The sequence below is a fragment of the Lemur catta genome, chromosome 3 (genome assembly GCF_020740605.2).
Source record: "Lemur catta isolate mLemCat1 chromosome 3, mLemCat1.pri, whole genome shotgun sequence".
In the NCBI taxonomy this organism is placed as follows: domain Eukaryota; kingdom Metazoa; phylum Chordata; class Mammalia; order Primates; family Lemuridae; genus Lemur; species Lemur catta.
Window position 1 is genome coordinate 101,046,563 of NC_059130.1, and position 20,581 is coordinate 101,067,143.

General features: G+C 43.3%; 1 protein-coding gene across 3 annotated transcripts in view; it reads left to right on the forward strand.

Annotated features, from left to right (window-relative positions):
• The window catches only part of KIAA0319L (KIAA0319 like), a 95,636-nt gene that overhangs the window by 64,470 nt on the left and 10,585 nt on the right, over nt 1-20,581 (forward strand). For all 3 annotated transcript variants that reach the window (XM_045548288.1, XM_045548289.1, XM_045548291.1), the window contains exons 6-16: nt 914-1,011; nt 4,151-4,238; nt 5,766-5,858; nt 7,669-7,801; nt 10,850-11,078; nt 12,385-12,508; nt 13,096-13,228; nt 15,009-15,157; nt 16,304-16,455; nt 16,781-16,919; nt 18,427-18,586. In XM_045548288.1, the coding sequence (XP_045404244.1) occupies nt 914-1,011; nt 4,151-4,238; nt 5,766-5,858; nt 7,669-7,801; nt 10,850-11,078; nt 12,385-12,508; nt 13,096-13,228; nt 15,009-15,157; nt 16,304-16,455; nt 16,781-16,919; nt 18,427-18,586 (1,498 nt within the window). The remainder of the gene's footprint in view (nt 1-913; nt 1,012-4,150; nt 4,239-5,765; nt 5,859-7,668; nt 7,802-10,849; nt 11,079-12,384; nt 12,509-13,095; nt 13,229-15,008; nt 15,158-16,303; nt 16,456-16,780; nt 16,920-18,426; nt 18,587-20,581) is intronic.

Below are 20,581 nucleotides of genomic sequence, written 5' to 3' on the forward strand. Positions count from 1 at the left end.
AATAGAATCTGGTCTTCAGATGAAGGATAACTTGGAGTTAGGTTCTCTGTGCTAACTTTAACATTTGAACTCATGAAATAAGAAAAAGGTGACTGCTCTCTGCTAAGCACTTGAAGTTTCTTTTCTTTTTCTTTTTTACTTTTGAGTAGTAATTTAAACTAAACCTTCCTACCAAATCCCACCCTTTCCTAGCCAGAAATGCATTTTGTGCCAAAAAAATTTAAGACCCCTTTTACCGGGGAGGGGATTCCATTTCAATAGTAGGATTCTACCCTTGCCCTACCCAGTGATACAGTCTGAGCTGCAAATGAGGACCATTTAATGCTTCATTTGATCTTAATTAATTTCAGCGGGGCCTGTTTTAAATGGGCCATCCCCTACCATCTTCTGTAGCATGTTATTTAGCTCAGCAGGAATGAAGTAGCTCTTTTAACTCACCAGGGTGTGATGACCTCAGTGAGAGGAGCATTGTTAGCACTCTGTAAAAAGCTATTTTTGAACCATGTTATTTAGAAGTCATTGCTGTTCTTTGTTGCAAAAGAAGTTTTGCAAGAAAATGGCCTTTGTTCCCAATGAGTTCATCTATAGTGGTTGGTAGGGCATATGTTTGCAGTGATATGCCACACCACAACCAGCCTGTTTTTTAGGGAGGGTTGCCCCTGGGGAGGGCGGATATGGGGCAGTAATGAGCATTGCTGAGAGAAAGTTGGAAGAAGCTCTAACTTATAGCTGAGTCAGCAGAAGCCACTCTGTTTTTGCAGATGGTTTGGTTTCCCTGCAGACTTTGGGGTGAAATCTTGAAACCTAAGGCCTTATCAAGATTTAGAAGAGATTTGTTATTGGCAGGCTATGTGGCTATCTTTTGTGTGTGTAGGTGTGTGTTTTCATGATTTTTGTAACTGCCCTTCTATAGGAGAAACCTACACCTACGACTGGCAGCTGATTACTCATCCTAAAGACTACAGTGGAGAAATGGAAGGGAAATATTCTAAGATCCTCAAACTGTCCAAGGTGAATTTGTCTCCTTTCACTTGCAGGAAGTTGATTATTTGCTGAGATGAATAATATAGAATTTTCTGTCCACATTTAAGTTGGGAACAGTCTTTCAGAAATGAATCCTCCAAAAGTCTGGCTGGCTGACATCCAGTATTTGTTAGTGTATGATTCTCAAATTTTCATTTATGGTAGGAAGACTGTACCAGCATGGTAGTGATAGCCGAAAATATACACTAAACAGCTTTTAAGGGTAACATAAGGATTTTAGCATTTGGGAGCTGAGCTAGGTTATTTGTGGCCACATGCCTTTGTACCTCGGCTCAGTCCTTATGGGATTCAGTGTAGTTATTAACAGCCATAAAAATGTTGTATTCTTTGACCCAGCAATCTCATTTATTCATTCATTCATTCATTCCTTGAACAACTATTCATTGTACGCTGGTTATGTGGCAGGAATTGGGGATTTGCCAGAGAGTGCAGAGTGAATTAACCCCAGTCTTAATGTTTAAAGACAATAAAGTCTAGTAGGTGATAGTGACAGGAAGCTGGTAATTATAATAGGTGATACACTAAGTCAGTGCAGGGGGCTGTTGAAGCCCTGGGGAATTAGATTTCTTAGAGTTTGCCTAATTGGGTCATGAAAGGTAACTGACTTACTGAGTAAAGGGTAGAGGGATAGTGCCCCAAGCAGAGGAAGCAACATGTCCACTGGGCCAAAAATGAGAGAGAAAATGTGGGGAAAAGGGAATTATATGTGGGTCAGCCTGACTGGACCCTAAGGTATGAGAAAAGCAGTGGCACAAGTAAGTTGGAAAGATGCAGGGGCCGAATTGAATAGAACCTTGTATATCAGATTAAGGACTTTGACTCTTATCCCAGGGGGAAGAGGGAGCCTTTCAACGGTTTTAAGCAGCAGAAAGACATGTTCAGATCTTCAGTTTAGAAAGATCACCCTGACTGCAGATTGGAGGGGATAAGACTCAAACTAGGAATACCAATGAAGAGTCTGTTGTAAACTTTAGGTATAAAATGATAGTAGCCTGAGTGAAAAAACTAAATAAATAACATAAAAATCAAAAGCCACCTTTTGAGCTCATACCATGTGTCAGACATGATGCTAATTGTTTTACACAATTATTTATTTTAATCTTCATAACAACCCCGAGATGCAGGTATTGCTATCTCTTTTACAAATGACAAAACTAAAAATTGGAGAAATGAAGTGATTTGGACAGAGGTCACAAATCTATTAAATGGTAGATCTGAACTGGAGCTTTCTGGCTCTAAGGCCCATGCTTTCAGTAATTGTGCTAAAATGAATGGTTAAGAACTAAGGTGGCCTGGTGCGGTGGCTCACACCTGTAATCCTAGTACTCTGGGAGGCCAAGGCAGGAGGATTGTTTGAGCTCAGGAGCTCGAGACAAGCCTGAGCAAGAGCAAGACCCCATCTCTACTAAAAAAATAGAAAGAAATTATATGGACAGCTAAAAATATATATAGAAAAATTAGCCGGGCATGGTGGCACATGCCTATAGTCCCAGCTACTTGGGAGGCTGAGGCAGGAGGATTGCTTGAGCCCAGGAGTTTGAGGCTGCAGTGAGCTAGGCTGATGCCATGGCACTCTAGCCCGGGCAACAGAGTGAGACTCTGTCTCAAAAAAAAAAGCTAGGGTGATAACAGTGTAGATGGAGACAAGTGAGTAGATTTGAGAAATAACATGGAGGTAACTTGATAAAATTTGATGATTGGTGAACTGAATGGTGATGCTGGGGAAGAAAAGTCTAGGATAATTCTAGTTTTTTGGCTTAGGCACCTAGGTGGACATTCACTGGAAAGAGGAGCAGGTTTGGGGGAGGTTTGTAGATGATTAATTCCTTTGTGGACAGAACGAGATTGAGGCACCTGTGAGACATTTGAGTTCTGTTGTCCAGTTAGTAGCTGGGGGAAGGAGGATAGAGATGGGAAGACAAGTCTGGGCTAGGGAGGTAAATTTGCACATCAGCCCCAGTAGTGGATAAGATCAACCAGCGAGAGTGCAGAGTGAGGAAACCAGCAGGCTGAGGTTGGGATCCTGGGGAACACTGTCATTTAAGGATGGAAGGTAGAGGAAACTGAAGGAAATGAAACATGGGCAGAGAAGGGAAAGCCAAGGAAGGAGAGTATTACAAGGAGGAAGTGGTCAAAACGCTATTTGCGGTCAATTAGTATTTACCCAAAGCAGACAATTCAAAAGAAAGAAAAATAATCCATTTGCCTGGAAGTTGTTCATTACAGCATTAGTCATAATAGTAAAAATTTGGAAAGAACACAAGTATCCACAATGTGAAATGCTTATGTGAATTATGACACATTTATTCATGTCCTATTCTGCTGTCATTAAAATGAATATGAAAAAGACTGTACCATAATGGGGAAAGTGTTCATACTAAATGAATGGAAGAAAGAACAATAAAAAGCTTGATACCTTGATCCTATTGATAGCTAGACCCTGAATGCCACTGAAACGTAACTTCCTTGAAGGTAGAGATCTTACCTTATTCATCTCCAAACCCAAGCCTAGGACAATGACTGGTACAAGGTTGGGTCTCAGTAAATGTTTGTTGAACAAATAAACTGTATAAAACTATTTTTTTATATGTGGTCAAAGATTGGAAGGAAATAGAGAAATGTGATGAGTTGATGTGTGAGGATAGTGAGATAGTGGGTGATTTTATCATTCTGGGTTTTTTTCCTTTTATGTTATGTTTATACAGTTAGTAAAATTCAGGAGGGGAAAATAGTCAGATATTTGGGAGCTATTTGGTATCTTTACACAAGTTTTTCTTTGAAGAGTTGATTATTTTAATTTCATAACTTTGAAGTAGAATGGTTAGGCCCTTAATGTTCTTCTGAAAAGAAAATGGGAGTACAGGGATATTGAAATCCCTTCTGTTGTTCCAGAGGCAGCCAGTAATAAGATTCACATTAAAAGCTCTTTTTTTTTTTTTAGTTTAATTCAGTGTTTTATCTCTTTAGCTAGTTTACTTTTTCCATTTGGAAACAGAACAAGAAAAGAGTGAAAGATTTAGCATGTGGAAGTTCAGATATACATGTTATCTTAAGCGTAATTGCTGCTCTTTGTGGTTGTCTGAAAGATCTTCTCTCACTTCTGCAGCTCACTCCAGGACTGTATGAATTCAAAGTGATTGTAGAGGGTCACAGTGCCCATGGGGAAGGCTATGTGAACGTGACAGTCAAGCCAGGTAAGTGTTTCCAGCCCTGGCTGTGTCTCTGTTACTTCCACTGCAGGACTCCTGAGGAGATGAGGATTTAACTTTGGGATTTTTAATTCCTATTCTTGTTTTGTAATATATTTATCGGGCAACTCCTAGTTCAATGTAGTAAAAGTTTATACTAGCAAAATACTGACTTCATTCCATCAGTGTTCTAGTTGGAACGCTGGGTTGGGCACATGGCCCATAGTGCAGTATGGCATGGCCTGAGCAATAGCTTGTCTACCAGAGAATGATTTCCCCAAGGGGCAGTGCTGAGAGAGGACCATGTGTTGTAATTAACAGACACCAGGAAGCCAGGAGCCTAGGAGGAGCATGCAGAAGGAGAACCAGCCAGTGACTGGCTGGCTCTTTCTGATCTCTTTCCAGAGATGTGGGCCTTTGTACACAGAGTTCCTCATTTTTACCCTACTAGTCTCTTTCACCTTGGAAATGAAATCCTGTCATTCTTATTAAATGAGCTACTATTGGTAGATCACAGTGCACTATTAAGATATTTTGTTTTGCATTTTCAGAGAAATCTGGGAGAAGTTTGAGAGTGGTACATATGCTGGCACAAATTCTAATTTTTTTTTTAGAGACAGGGTCTCACTGGAGTACAGTGGAATGATCATAGCTCACTATAACCTTGAACTGTTGGGTGAAAGCGATCCTCCTGCCTCAGCCTCCTGAGTGGCCAGGACTACAGGTGCACACCCTATGCCCAGCTAATTTTTAAAAAAAATATTTGGTAGAGATAGGATCTTGCTATGTTGCCCAGGCTGGTCTCAAACCCCTAACCTCAAGAAATCATTCTGCCTGAGCCTCCCAAAGTGCTGGGATTATAAGTGAAGCCACCATGCCTGATTTGGCACAAATTCTTAATACTGTTTTCTGTCTTTAATAGTAATAGATTTTCTTTTTATTCCTTGAACTTTGTAGCCAAGATAATCCTTTCACCTTCTTAAAAATGTGATTAGCATCAAGACCATTTGATCATTTTTCAAAGAAAAGGCCACTGTGTTTGTAGTTCACAGTCATTAGGGTAAAAGAGTGGTTTGGGACCTTCCTGTTACTCAGCCATAGTTACCTCCCACACCGTGAGCCCAGTGGTGGTTGAAAAATCACCCATCATCCTTTCAGCACCGTGTGTGCCAAGGGAAGGTTTGCTTGCCAAGACCCTTATTGCACAAAGCTTGTTTGTTGTCCACCTTTAGTTAGGCTTGCCTGAAAGTGGTCACTTGCTGCTATAGTTCTTTCTACCAACGAGATAGCGCACGAGCATTGAAAGAATACTCAGGACATGGTCTTATTAGTGGGCAGGTTTGGAAGAAGTTTGTTCACTCCCAGATGTCTTACATCAGACTGGCAACCTGGTCTTGTGACTTGCCCAGGGGGTGATGCTTCAGCCATTGGTTATGTAATGAAAACTGATTTATATTCCTCTCATATATGGTCTGCTCCTCCTATAATTTATAAAGCCCCTGTCCAATTTCTTCTGCGTCACTTTCTTGGCAGAGCCCCGTAAGAATCGGCCTCCTGTTGCTATTGTGTCACCTCAGTTCCAGGAGATCTCTCTGCCAACTACTTCTACAGTCATTGATGGCAGCCGTAAGTACTTGTCTAAGCATGATGTTTTAGAAGAGCATTCACTGTGGACTCTGGTAGAAAATTCTAATAGAAGATTTGAGGCCAGCTAGGTCTGCATTCTGTTTAGAGTCTTGACCATGTTATGGGGGGACCAGCCATCTGTAGCAGCTGATTGGGAAGCAACAAACCAGACAGGCCCCACTTAAAATCCCCATGTAGCTTGCGTGAGGTCTGAGATGGTAAGAAGTGGGATTATGCATGTATTTAGCATTATATTAGTTGAAACTCATTGGTGTTCAAATTTGCTTAGATGAAGTTGCCTTTTTTGGTTATGGAAATAAAGTGCCTTCCTGTCATAGCAAGATAAGTAACCGAGAGGCCTGACTGAGGAGCTCGTACCCAGCCATTACTGCCTAACGAGATTCTTACCAGCCTTCTCCTTGAGAGACCCACAGCTTGCACTCCACACCCTTGCCTGAGCTCTGTACCATCTCATTCCTCCGGGTAGTGTCACCTAATGAGTGACGTGAGAGGATTTCTGGGTCTTTGCCCTCAATCCTGCTGTGTGTTTGCAGGAGGTTTCCAGCCTGACCTCTCTCCAGTATTTGCTTGGTTCCTTTTGAGACCCCTTAAGGCCCTGTTACCCTGTCTTGGTACCAACAGTGGTTTTGGGCAGAGATAGCCACTGCTTTAGCAGAGGACTCGATAGCAAGGTTAAGCACTTCATGTTGATGATTCTGGCAAAAAGAGGAGGCTAGGAGAATAGCAGGCCAAGGGGGAAGAGGGAGAACAGGAGGAAGCACTTGTGATAGTGAGTGGTTGAAAGCCTTCACATAGTACTGCTTTATTTCATAGTTTTGTATATGTCAAAGTTAAACAACATGTAAAGGTATACAGTGAAAGGAATTATACCATCCCCGTCTCCCAGCTATCCAATTTTCCTCCAGACAACCAATGATATTATTATTTTATGTGCCTTCCCAGAGATATTCTATATATATAAAAGAAAATACATATATAGTCTTTATCCCTTGTTTACACAATGAAAACGTATTATATGCACTGTTAGGTACAATGCTTTTTTCTTTACGTTGGAGAATTTTTCTGAATCAATATATAAAATGCTTATTCATTCTTTTTTAATGATTACATAGCATTCCATTATATGAATGTATGATTTTATTATATGAATTCATACTTGTTTTCAATCTCTATTGATGACCACTGAGGGTACTTCTCTTCTTTTGCTATTACAAACAATGTGACCATGAATAGTCTTGTCAATATGATGTTTAACACATGTGCAAATATGTCTGTATGATAAATTCCTAAAAGAATTGCAGGGGCAAAGATAAATATTGCCAAATTACTCATTATGGAGGCTGTATCAATTTATGCTTCTGTCATGACTAATGAGAAGGCCTCTTTATACTTTCACCCACATAATATGTTATAAAATTTTGGTCTTTACCAATCTGATAGGTTAAAAAAATGCTAATCTCAAGTGTAATTTTCATTTGTATTTCTTTTAAGTGAGGTTGAGTATTTTTTCATGTGTTTAAGAATTATTGATTTTCCTTTTTTCATACAGTAGCATTTTAACTAGAGGTTGCCTGTGTTGGAGTCCTTGGAAAACTATGCAGTGGAATATTCCTAGAGAGGCAGAACAACCCAATATTCCTAGGGAAGAAACACTCTGGAGAGATAGTCTGTAATTTCATGAAGTTTTCCTAGCTTCCAAGCTCTGGGTAGTTGCCCTGCTTTGTGTAAACTGGATAAGTGCTGAGACCCCGTGTTCTCATGTGGTAACTGATGTTTCTTTATGGTCAAGAAAGCACCGATGATGATAAAATCGTCCAGTACCATTGGGAGGAACTTAAGGGGCCTCTGAGAGAAGAGAAGATTTCTGAAGATACAGCCATATTAAAACTGAGCAAGCTCGTCCCTGGGAACTACACTTTCAGGTAAATTAGGATTCAGCTTCAGGTTTACCATAGGCCATTTTTTTTTTCTCTCATGAGTTTTATGTTCGTATAGGAGTAACGCTAACAAATATCAAATTCGCTGTGGAGGTGGTTGGTAACATAGCCTTTGGTTCCACTGGTCCGCTGTGGTGATTGTGATCACAGCAATGGTAACTTTTGAGGGCAAATGTCCTCAAAAGGACATTGGGATCTGCCACAGTTAATCCTTCTCGAAGCCATATCTGGCAGAGCTCTAAAAATTTTTTAGGATTTCTGTCATTAAGTGAAAAGGCCCATCCTCCTTTGCCTTTTCTCAGGGAAAATCTGTAAGGAACTTACCCCATTTTGTCTCTTGCCTTTGGAAAATATTTTCTCAAGTTATGATACCTCAAAATCTTTACCTTTGGCTAGTGGTTTGTTTGAATATGGTTTCTAGGATCTTTCTCTATCGGAGCTTTTTGAAGAAAGAAAAGTACTTTTGGGAAGTGGTGTTGACATTCTAGATGTGATGAATAAGGCTTTGAAGCTGACTCTAGAGTAATCCTTGTGTTTGCATAATTCCTTGTATGTTACAAAGCACTTGCACATGAGTATCATACAAACATTACATGTAGATGATTCCATCTTCATTTTACAGCTGAGAAAAATGAGGTTTCTCTGAGTCTCACAGCTGGAACCTAAAAGCAGATTTTCTAACCCCCATGCCAGGGCTCATTCTGTTTTAGACCTTCACTTGATCTGTATATATTTTGTTTCAGCTTCCTTGACTACCCTTCTCAGTCTGTTGAATTTTGCCCATCCTTAAGGACCTGCTCAATTTCCACGAGGCTCTCCAAGAGCCCTCCAGGGGGAGAGAATATGACTCTGCCCCTTCCCTGTTTCACTCGTTGCCTCTGTGTGGCACCTACCCAAGTGTGACGGCTTATTCATGTGTGTTTGTCTTCCCATGGATCTGAGATTAATCACACATTAGATGCTGCCAGGGACACTGAAATGAGTGTCCTAGCACAACACCTACGTATAAATCAATATGCGGGCTCTGATTCAGCAGGACTCCCATTGGTTCAAGACTTCAGGTGAATGAAAAGTAGCTGCCAATACAATATTGAAGTCTTTTCACTGACTTAAAATGGAAATCTGAGTTGTTTTTTACCTTAGATTTCTAATATAGGAATTTTTCCATTTATAGAATTTAGCCTGGGCCAGGTTGATGCTTTTTAGAAATGGGAACAGCTAATATTTCTTGAACATTTACTGTGTGTAAGTACTATTCTGAGCTCTTTGCTTGCAGTATCTCATTTAATTCTTGTAATAGGTATTATGGTTATTTCATTTTACACATTAGGAAATTTTGGCACAAAGAGATTATTAAGTAACTTTCCCAACCAAGGTCACACAAACAGTCTGACTACAGAGTCTGAGCTTTTAACCACAATGTTGGCCTACAGTTTTTTGGTGGATAGGGTATTGAGAGCGATTCTTTTTTCCTAGTCCTCAATTTTTTTTTAGTCAATGAAATGATGAGTTTGGATTTGATTAGCATTAAGGCCTAATTTGGTGGGGGTTCACTCACCTTTTCCTCTCTCCCGCTTTTAAATGGCAGTGGCCTCTTCCCCAGCCCTGTCATCAGCTGCTGTTTGGTTCCACGATCCCTACAGGCCAGCCGGGGACTGTTTGAGGTGTGAAAGTCAGAGTAAACGGGCAGCTGCCATTTTGCCACCTGTCTCTAACTTGCTTTTGTTCTGACGTTGGAGATAAGTGGGATATGTTAAAAAAAAAACTGACACACACACACACACACACACACACACACACACACACACACACCTGTAAAAACAGCAGGAAACTAGGAAAAGAGACAAAACGTCTGTGAATTTTTCTTTTTCAGACATTTGCTGATTTGTTCATGCATGTGTGTCTGAAGTTTTTGTGCCTTTTTTCTAAAGGCTATAATACCAAACATCTCCTTCAGATCATAGGTAAAAGGTGAGATGGTGAGATAAAACCCCGCAGATGTCTGGCTCTGACTGTGGCTGGTGGTGAGATTTAAACAAACCGCATGTCTTTTCTGTGCTTTTCCTCTTCCTGTCAGCAAAATGGAAGGATCCCAAACCTCCTAGCTTGCTTATACTCACATTGTGAGGTGGCATGAGAAGCTTTAGGCTGTTCAGCTGGAAGGCATCATTTAGGTAAAAGCTTGCTCTCATAAATGAATATTTTTTTTTCTCTTGCAAATCCTATGTCTCACTGGCACAAACTGTAGGACTGTTGCGTAGGAGAATTCATTTTCATCTCAAGCTCCTGCCTTACTGGAGCCAGCCCTCCTGGTTCGTCCCAGAGGCTGTCTGCCCAGGATGTCCATTCTGTGACATGTATACAGCTGAAATAGGACGATGTGAGGACAGCCTGCCGCAGGCAGAGCTCGCTGCATTTAGTGTAGTGTCTTCACACTCCACGGGAACAGGGACCAGGAATTACTTAAGACTTGGTTTCCGAGCTTTGGAATCGGAGCACTCTGGGCTTGCATCTTGGCTCACTGTGTATCCCTGGGCATGTTACTTAGCCTCTCTAAAGCTCCTATAAAGTGGAATCGATGATTCCTGCTTCATATGGTGGTTCTGAGGGCCCTATCAGACAGCGCTTGTAAAGGTCTCGGCACACAGACGCATGCAGGCAGCAGAGCAAAAGGATACTAGAGACATAATGCCTGGATTCAGAACCTGACGACACTACAGTCAAGTTGTATGACCTTGGGCAAGTTGCTTTACCTCCCTTTGTCTTGATCTCCTCAATGTGTAAGGAGTACAGTTGAGATGATACTATAAACCTGTTGTGAGGATTTAATGAGACATAAAGCACTTGGAACAGTGCCTGGCACATGAACCCTCATTCAGTGTTAGCTTCTAGTAGGACTTCTCTGCCTTTGCAGTGAGACTGTGTAAGAACAGGTAACCTTTGTTTTTCTTAGCATTGATCTTCAGTCCTCTAGTGTTTACTCTTCTTTCCTTAAACCCATCCCTGATAGAACTCTTCTCTCTGCCCTGATAGCTTGACTGTAGTAGACTCTGATGGAGCTACCAACTCTACTACCGCAAGCCTGACCGTGAACAAAGCTGTGGATTACCCCCCTGTTGCCAACGCAGGCCCCAACCAAGTGATCACCCTGCCCCAAAACTCCATCACCCTCTTTGGAAACCAGAGCACTGATGATCACGCCATCACCAGCTATGAGTGGTCGCTGAGCCCAATCAGCAAAGGGAAGGTGGTGGAGATGCAGGTAGGAGGGAATAGTTCCTGTCTTTTCTAGCCCAGGGGAAGTAGAGCTGCTGGACTGGGTCACCCATCAAGGCTTGCTTCTACTCCATTTTCATTACCAAAGTCAGATTTGTACATAGAACATTGAGACTTTAAAAAAACCCAAAAACAAATCTAGAAAGTTTCAGGGGCCTTTGATTAACATGTTAGCAAAAATCTTTAGTGTTTACAATTAAAGGAAAAGGCTGGATGAGAAGTGTTAGTTGTTCTGGATGACTCCAGAGAGTCAAACTATTTAGAAGCTACAAGGGTGCAAATCTCAGTGAGCTCTGTTACAAGTAGGTTGTCTGACTAGTTGGTGAGTCTCTTCTCTCTGGAGATATCTAAGAAGAGACTAGATCTGTCACCAGGCAGGTGACATAAATGAAGAAAACTGGATGGGAGCTGTGCTAGACCAGAGAGCTTAAACCGAGACCAAAGGGGTAAGCTACTATTCTTCAGGTCCAGTTTGTTGTTGCTACGTGGAAGTGTGGTTCCAATATTGCTTGATAATCTAGATTTTTAAGAGAAGACAGAAATCGAGACCTTTATGTGAAAATTTCTAACTTTTAAGATACTACAGGCCAAACAAAATGTCTGCAAGCTGAATTCAGCTCACAGGCTGCCAGTTTTTGCCCACTGTTCTACAGGAAGCTCCTGCATTGGAAGTTTGCCCTAAATTATTTATAATGTTCCTTCTGATACTCAAGATTCTATGTTTCTAGATTTCAGGCATGACTTAAAGCCCACATTTTACCTTGCTTTAATTAAGTATTATGTTCAGTTTTTCTGTTGTCCCAGAATACGTGCAAACCTGTAAGGGGACAGCGTGGTGTTATAAAGCATCTTGAGTTGTTGCCATGTTTCATGGAGACGGCTTTCTTAGGATCACTGTGTAGCCTCAGTAGGAACAGGACCTTTTTAAACAGTGTTTTTAAAACTGGGTCATTTTATTATATGTTCATGGTGTTCTTTCTGGTTTGAGTCATGGAGACTGACCTCGGTAATCTCTATACATTTTCTCATGCTCCCCTCTCCTGTGAGAGCTCTGGCTTTATCTGAAACTGTTGCTGTGTCAGGGAGGGTTGTTCCTGTGAAGGGGGAAACTTATAGCAAGATGTCTCACGATGTCTGATTCAACATTCACTAATTATGCCGAACTGGGAGGTAATAGTCCAGTGCCAACTTACATTTAGAAAACTGGTTAAACTGTGTCTGCCAGTGTTCAAATTATTGTGTGATGTTGTGATTCCGGGAGTCCACTTTTCCACTTTTGTATTTATATATAGGGTGTTAGAACACCAACCCTGCAGCTCTCTGCAATGCAAGAAGGAGACTACACTTATGAACTCACAGTGACTGACACAATAGGACAGCAGGCCACCGCTCAAGTGACTGTTATTGTGCAGCCCGGTAAGCTCCAGTCTTGTGGTTCAGGCTCTTTTGTTGGCTGGCAGAGAAGAAGGTTGGGTTCTGACCTTACAAGGGTAGAACCAATCCACAGAGCCTCAGGTGACTGCCGTCGTCCCTTCCCATTGTGCTCTCTTCATAGCTAAAGGGAACTTCCCAGCCTGAGCTTGCACCTTCCCCTTGGCTAGTTATTGTGCCTTTGAGGTGACCTAGGAGATAGAGTCTATACCATCCCAAATCCTACCATGCCCTTTAATGACTTGCTTAAAACTCACTTCCTCAGGAAAGCCCTATCTTATCACTCAAACCCTTTCATTTGAACTATTGTAGCATTAGATTTCAAATTTAATATGGCATCATAGCTTCACTACGTTCTACTATGTTTCTTTCAGAATTGTTTGGTATGTTTCAGTCTCTTCATATTCTTCACTGAGAGCTCCCCAATGGTAACCAGATCCCCCGCAGTATCTGACAGTTCTGTGGGCTGAAGGGCAGAGTTCTCATGGCTTCCAGAACGTATGTCCCAATTGGTTCCTCTCCTTTTCCCACCTGGACTGGCTGCTTTTGACCTCCAAATCTCTGTCTTCTAGAAAACAACAAGCCACCTCAAGCAGATGCAGGCCCGGACAAAGAGCTGACCCTTCCTGTGGACAGCACAACCCTGGATGGCAGCAAAAGCTCAGATGATCAGAAAATTATCTCTTATCTCTGGGAAAAAACGCAGTGAGTGTTGACACAGAATCTTTACTTATGCAAAGCCCCTGGAAGAACAAGGTTTTATTTGCTTTTAAGAGTTGACTTGCTCTTATTGGCTTATCCTTGCGGGTGGCTGAGGAAAAAATGCTTGCAATTCTAAACTTCAACTCTAAGAAAATGATATTATAAGTAATTTTTGTAAGGAAAAAAGAATGCTTGCCATCAGTCAATCTTCAGGTAGTACTTTGTGCTCCTGGTGCTTTTGCAGGTACAAATCCATCTGCTGAAATGCATAGTTTAATTACACTTGAGAGGCAGGATGGAAGGGGTAATGGAGCAGAAAAATACTGTTGCTCAAAATTAACTGGGGAAGGCTGGCAGGGGGGATGGGGCAGAGCAGCTATTAAGAGGAATTGAAAATACATCTATAAAATGAAAGCATTACTCTGTTATTGTTTCCTTGAAGACACCATTTACCAATTAAGTTCGAGGCCAAAGGCAGTAACAAAATAATACTAATTAAACTGAAATTACCTAACTGAACCATTCCTGGTTCTCACAGTTTCTTTCAGCTCCTTTAAGCCATAACAAATGGAATTCAGATTATATGCAGGATCCCATAGGAAGCAAAAGAATTCCAAGGAAGAGTTAAAAGCATTCTCAATTTCCAAAGGTAGCAACCATAGGACAGACTGGGTTTTTTGTTTTTTGTTTTGTTTTTATTTTTTGACTAAGGCATTAGAGATGGGTGGAAAGGGCTTTGATTTGACTATAGAAACTCCTTGACTTAATGATTGCTGAGTTGGGTTCTAGGAATTATTAATATTTCCCTCAGCTCTTGTTTCTGTCTTTTGGAGAACATAATGTTCCTCAGCCCAGGGTGTTTTAATTGCAATTGTTTATTGAAGATACGGCTGATAAAGCTTTCAGCTGAATTTTATTAGTGTTTACAGCAGAGATAATGCTTGGCGTAGCTTCTTGGAAGAGAATCTGTTTCAGGAGGAGCTGCTAGAGTCAGAGGATATCAGTTTGAAAAGCAAAACAAAGCAAATTCTGGATGTCTGCAGATTTCCGTGGTTGTCTTGTAGTTTTAAGGAAAGCTCGGAGGCGTTGTGATCCTTGAGCAGAAGGGCTCTCTGGTCATGTCCAGTCTCGTGCTGGGTGTCGGTGCAGGGCTCACCCTGCTGCCCCAGACTGCTCTCTGAGGCCTCAAAGGGAGAAGGAAGGACACGGGGTGTCCTGGGTCCTCTGTGGCCCCTGTCCAGGAGCCGGAGGGAGCTTTGCTTATAGAGCCGCTTAAGGAGATGATGATTTTGTACTCAGAGTTCCTCTGCAGCCTTGGCCCATTTCCTTTCCTTGACTTTTCATCAGGAGGGATTTGGGCGTGTGATTAAGAATGCATTTTGCTTCTTTGCTGGCAAGGGCTGAACCAACTACTGGGCCAGAAATGCTTTTCAGAAATATCACTCTTAAATCACTCTTTTGATCAGAGACCTGCTCGGAGAACTTTCTTCCTTTTACAAACTGGAACGGTAAAAAGTTCAAGTGTTCTAGAAGCTCATATAAAGAGTAAGGCTGGATGTGTTTGAAAGCCAGTGAATGGAATTTTCTGACCAGCAGGTAGCCTGTATTTTGGGGCCAAATAATACTTTGTCCAAAAGGAATATTTTTAAACATTTCCTGTCAAGGTCTGGGAAACAATAGTTCATGTCTTAGCTAAGGCAATAATTGTCTCCTCCTGCTGAGTCAAGGACGGGGGAGCTGCAGACAGGTACAACTCCACCCTCTGCATTCTTTCTTTGTCCAGGGGACCTGACGGGGTGCAGCTCGAGAATGCTAACAGCAGTGTTGCCACCGTGACCGGGCTTCAAGTGGGGACCTATGTGTTCACCTTGACTGTCAAAGATGAGAGGAACCTGCAAAGCCAGAGCTCTGTGAATGTCATCGTCAAAGAAGGTACCTCTCTGCCTCGGGTTTGTGCAGCATCCACTTTGGGTCAGATAGCTGAGGAATTCGTCATGTCTTGTTTGATTGCAGAAATTAGTTAGAGACAAGAAGAGGTAGAGAAGAAGGTCGGGGTGAGGGTAGCTGTTATTTTCTTTTCTAAAACAACCCTTAATTGAGATTGACTGTAAGGTGAATTTTAATTTCCCTCCCTCCTTCTCCTCTCTTATCCCCCCTCCTCCTCCCCCATCCTTCTTCCATTTCTTCCCCTGCTTTCTCCCTCCCTCCTTGCCTCCTTGCCTGCCTTCCTTTCACAATTGAACAGGGAAGGAATTAGAATTCTTTTCTTTCCATTTTTATTTTGCCCCTGTGCTGCCAAGACCTGGGGTTTCTGTGACTCTCCTGTTGGCTACAGTGACACCTGCTGTCAGACCTTAGAACGACTGCTGCACTGCAGCTGCCCGTGCTTGTCCTATGACACGAGCCTGCAAGCTGAGGCCAGCTTGGAGGCAAGAGAGGTGATAGGTCTTGCTCTGGTCTGTGGCCATGGTGACCAGGGGGCGCCTTGGGAGAAGGCCATAAGCTGATAGTAGGAAAAACCATCAGATATGTAGGTGACCTCCAGAGACAGTAGACTGAGCTGAGTAAATACTGAATATACAATCTGGGTAAACAAAGCTCTAAGTGGGGCTCAGGATAAGAGAGGTCTCTCTCCTTTTTCTCTTGTAGAGTACCAACGAAAGAATAAAAAAATTAATATATTCAGAGAATAACATTTTAGGATGTTTCAAATGAGCATTTGTGATATCAGCTGGATGAAACGTGAACTCCAAGGCTTTATGCCACTTTGGGTGTTTGTTTCCACATACCTGCAAAATACAAAAATGGGTTCCTTTTGGGAAGGCTGCTATGAGAAAAGTATGCCAGCCCCCTCTGTTGTATGGTGTCGGGAGAGCACTTCTCTGGGTGGGACAGGAGCCTCGGGACTGCAGAACCAGTAGCTTTAAATCTGTACCATTGGTTGCTGGCGTGGACAGGCACTTAGAACAGTTCTCCACGTAAGATGCTCTTGATGTATAATTTCCCCATAAGCATCATGAGGAAGCATTTCTTCTTTTCCAGAATGGCACATTATTTCAGTGATTTCTCTTTTGTTAGAAATGAACAAACCACCTACAGCCAAGATAACTGGGAACGTGGTGATCACCTTGCCCACAAACACAGCAGAGCTGGATGGTTCCAAGTCCTCCGATGATAAGGGAATAGTCAGCTACCTCTGGACTCGGGACGAGGGGAGCCCAGCAGCAGGCGTAAGTGTGGCAGGAGCTGGAGAGCTGCACGGGGCCCAGCGGCAAGGTGGGGGGAGGAGGAAGAGCCGTGCATTCCAGTATCTGTTTTAACCAAGTGTTGACCAGGTGGCCCTGTGTATCATACCCGGATTGTTCTCTGAAATCCAGGAAGGTTCTCTCCCCTGATCCTAGCAGCTGTGGGCTCTAATGCTGTTACAGATGAGAAATTGCCCAAGGTTGAAACGGCCCAGCCCACAGAGACTTAGTTATAGCAGAAGCAGCAACTGACTCCAAGAAAGGAGTGGTGTCTTGTTCTGCAACCTAACCACGTCGTTCAATCCTACAGGAGGTATTAAACCACTCTGACCATCACCCTATCCTCTTTCTTTCCAACCTGGTTGAGGGAACCTACACATTTCACCTGAAAGTGACCGATGCAAAGGGTGAGAGTGACACAGACCGGACTACTGTGGAGGTGAAACCTGGTGAGTTCACCTAGTGATGAGACCTGAGTGGAATTGCTGGGCCAGCCAATCAAGGTGTCTGTCCTGAGACCCCTTCCCCCCAGTATGGACGCAGCCAGATGGGATGTCCAGCTTTTAAAAAAAAAAATCTAGAAACCCCAAGCTGAAAAATCTTTAGAGACTGTTTCAACAATACCCCTCTACCTACGCAGGAATATAGACCTCCCCTACTCATCTCAGATGGAGAAACCAACTCAGAGAGGGCAGGGCTTGCTCAGCGTCACACAGCAGTTGTGTCAGAGCCAGGCCTTTGTGCCCCTAGTCCAGCACTTTCTCCTTTATGTGTGACTGATGAGAGGGCTCAGGGTGCTTTGGGAATCTGAGCACAAGAATAGCTTGAGTCATGATGTCTCATCAGCACCCAGATGCAGAAAACAATTTATTTTTATAAGTTGAGCCTCAGGCTTTATCTGACAACCCAGGGAAGGTAAAGTAACTAATGTCCTTTACATTTTTCAGTTGCAGAAATAAAATTTCCTTCTTAAATAGAACCATGTTTTTGTTTTGCTTTGAGGCTCATTTGGTGGTAGGGAGGAACTGAGTGTGGAGGTGGGGTAGAGCTTTATAAATTGCTGAGCTTCTGATGAGAAGGTATTAACTTCACACCTACTCTATTATCTAGGCCAAGCTCATGTGTGGATGCCTTGGATGGGAGGGGGGCTCGGGCGGTCTTCTGATCCTTGCCTGGCTCTGGGAAGGACAACAACTGAGACGCTATGAAGTCTTCTCTGCGTTTGAAGTCAGATCGCAGATAGTCTATTAATTACGTATTATGCATCAGAACAGGCAAATGGTGCATTCAAGTATGTAAATAAGGTCTCTGAACAACCAGTTTGAAATTCCAAATGTAGAACAGTCTTTAGGACATATTCTAAAGGAAAGCACGATGGTCTCAGGTTTAAAGACAGTGCAGCTGTGGTGCATCTCTCAGGGCGGCCTTGTTTCTTGGCTGCCTGGATTTTCTTTCTGTTTTCTGTATTTAAACCTATAGGGACAGAGCATTCCCATTACTGAGAAGATTGTTGAGATGGATGTTTTTCCTCCCATTGTTGCAGACAAAGTACAGCAAGTCACTGGAAATCAGCTGTGAGTCAGGAGAAATTGCCTGATACCCGCTTGGCCTGGATTGCTGAGCAATGCAGTTGCAGAGGCTTTTAGAACAAATGCTTAAGTGTTTCTCTCTCCCCCACTCTCTCTTCAATACTTCCCCCCACAGCCATTGCCTCATAGCCTCATCCCCAGCACATGTGTGGGAATTCTCAGGTTGGTACAGAGACCAGCAGTGCTTTAGAAGCTTTCCAGGCCAGCCCCAGATTGCCTTAGCAGGAATTCACTAGTGTCCCTTTCCACCTAAGGGACATCTGAATGCTCTCAGTACTTTCTCTCCTGTGCCAAAGCAAACGCACAGTGGCAGGTCTATGTTAACTCTCCTACTTCTAAAGCCATGACTGATCCACATGCTTTCCAGATCCCAGGAAAAACAACCTGGTGGAGATCATCTTGGATGTCAACGTCAGTCAGCTAACTGAGAGGCTGAAGGGGATGTTCATCCGCCAGATTGGGGTCCTCCTGGGGGTGCTGGATTCCGACATCATTGTGCAAAAGATTCAGCCGTACACGGAGCAGAGGTAGCCGGGCAATGAATGGGGGGAGAAAAGGAAAGACCAGGGTTCCCCTGGGCTTCTTGATTAAGCCAACAAGTAGTGTGGCTAGACAGAGAAGGGTGGGCTCTCTGACCAGGAACCACGCATGGTGTCCATTTCTTCGATGGACCTCTGTCTCTTCTAGCGCAGGTGACATGCTCACACTAGGCAGCAGGGCTCCGGGGTGCAAAGTCAGAGGAGGTCCACTATGTTTGAAGGCCACAGCCCAGGAGGGGAGATGATCAAGCAAACAGAACATCAGTACAGGGTGGGCTTGATGTAACGTGTGGCGTTGTGGCAACACCGAGTGGGGGCAGTTATTTCTTCCAGGACAGTTGAGGTAGGCATGGTCCAAAGATTTTCTGGAAGAAGGAAAACTTGCATTTACCAGGCGTAGGAGGACTAGGAGGAAATTCAGAAAAGGGGAGCAGTGTGAGCAGTGGCCCTGTGGTATGAAAGTTCAGGGTCTCTCCTGGAAGTCATTTGCTTCAGAGCCCTAGGGTGTGGTAGCAGACGAGGCTGGCCATGGGTACCGAGAACAGTTGTATGCAAGCAGGGGAGTTGAGTTCTAATAGTTTGGGTAGAAGGACCTAAGTTTGTTTTTTGTGTGTGATGTTTTTGTTTTGCTTCTAAAGCAAGGAAATTCCATAGTTAGATTTTTTTTTTTTTTTTAAGGGAGATCATTAGTGCAGAGGTTAGACTAAAATAGGGGGAGATTGAATACTGGGAGACCAAGCAGGAAGCTTCTGGGGTAGTCCCATAAAAAGGTGATAAAGCCTGCATAAAGGTAATGGCAGAAGAGAAGAAATGAAAAGAACTTCAGAGATAAAGCAACAGGACTTGGCGGCCCTTTAGGAATAAATGAGGCATTAAACGTGAGGGTTTCGGTTTGGATGCCTGGATGGGTGGTTCAGGCCATTAACTGAGATTAGGCAGAAGGAACCAGTTTCAGTGACTGAAATTGGGGTTTGTTAGGGGTTCCATGGGAAGATGTTCCATCAGGTATGCAAGCAAAGGCTGAAACTTGGGGTGGAAGAGTCCGAGATCACACGTATAGGCAGGAGTCAAAGCCATGAGGACGGGCAGGTCACATCGGGAGAGCATCAGGAGGGGTGAGGACAGAACTCTGGAGAGCACCGTTATTTAAGAAGGAGGCAGAGAAAGAAGGTAGCGAAGGAAGCTGAGAAACAGCAGTCAGAGAGGTGGGAGGGCAGCCAGCTGGGAATGGTCTGCTGAGAGTTAAGGGGTGACCGGGCAGTGGGGACCGCCGAAGGATTTTGGTGCTGCCAGGATGGAGGTGTGGGGAGACACAAAACCCGCCTGTGGGTTTGTGATCAGATCATCAGAATATAGTGGCAGCATTTTATGTGGAGGCAGAGGACACATTTCATGGTTTGAAGATACATAGAGATGGTAAGTATAATACCTCTTTGAAGAAGTCAGTGCCAAAAATAATATGGGAGACAGGATCAAAAGAACATCTTTTAAAGACAGGAAATACTTGAGCATTTGTGTAGACTGAGGGGAACGTGCAGGGGAAAAGGAGGTGGGGGTGGGGGTGGTAAATGGAGGCGGGTCTGGGAGGCTGGCCAGGTCAGAGAGACACGGCAGAGCAGAGGTTCCCAGCTCTAGCCACACAATGGAATTACCTGGAGCTTTTGTGAACTTACCACTGCCCAAGCCTCAGCCCCAGAGATCATGATTCAGTTGGCTGGAGTGGTGCCTGGGCCCCTAACATGTAAAAGCTCCCAGGTGAATTTAACATGGAGTTGGGGTTCGCTGGGTCAGAGACAGCATGATTAGGAGTGTTTTTTAAAGCTATGCTGAGCAACCTGGGAGTAGGAACAGGGCACATGGCTGCTCAGGTTGGTCTAAGTTAGTGGGAATCGGCTGGGTAGGAGCAGCAGAAAGACGTTAGTGTGCTGGTAAGAGCATTGTTGACGGATGTGCCGTCACTGCGTATGGGGCATGAGGAAGAGA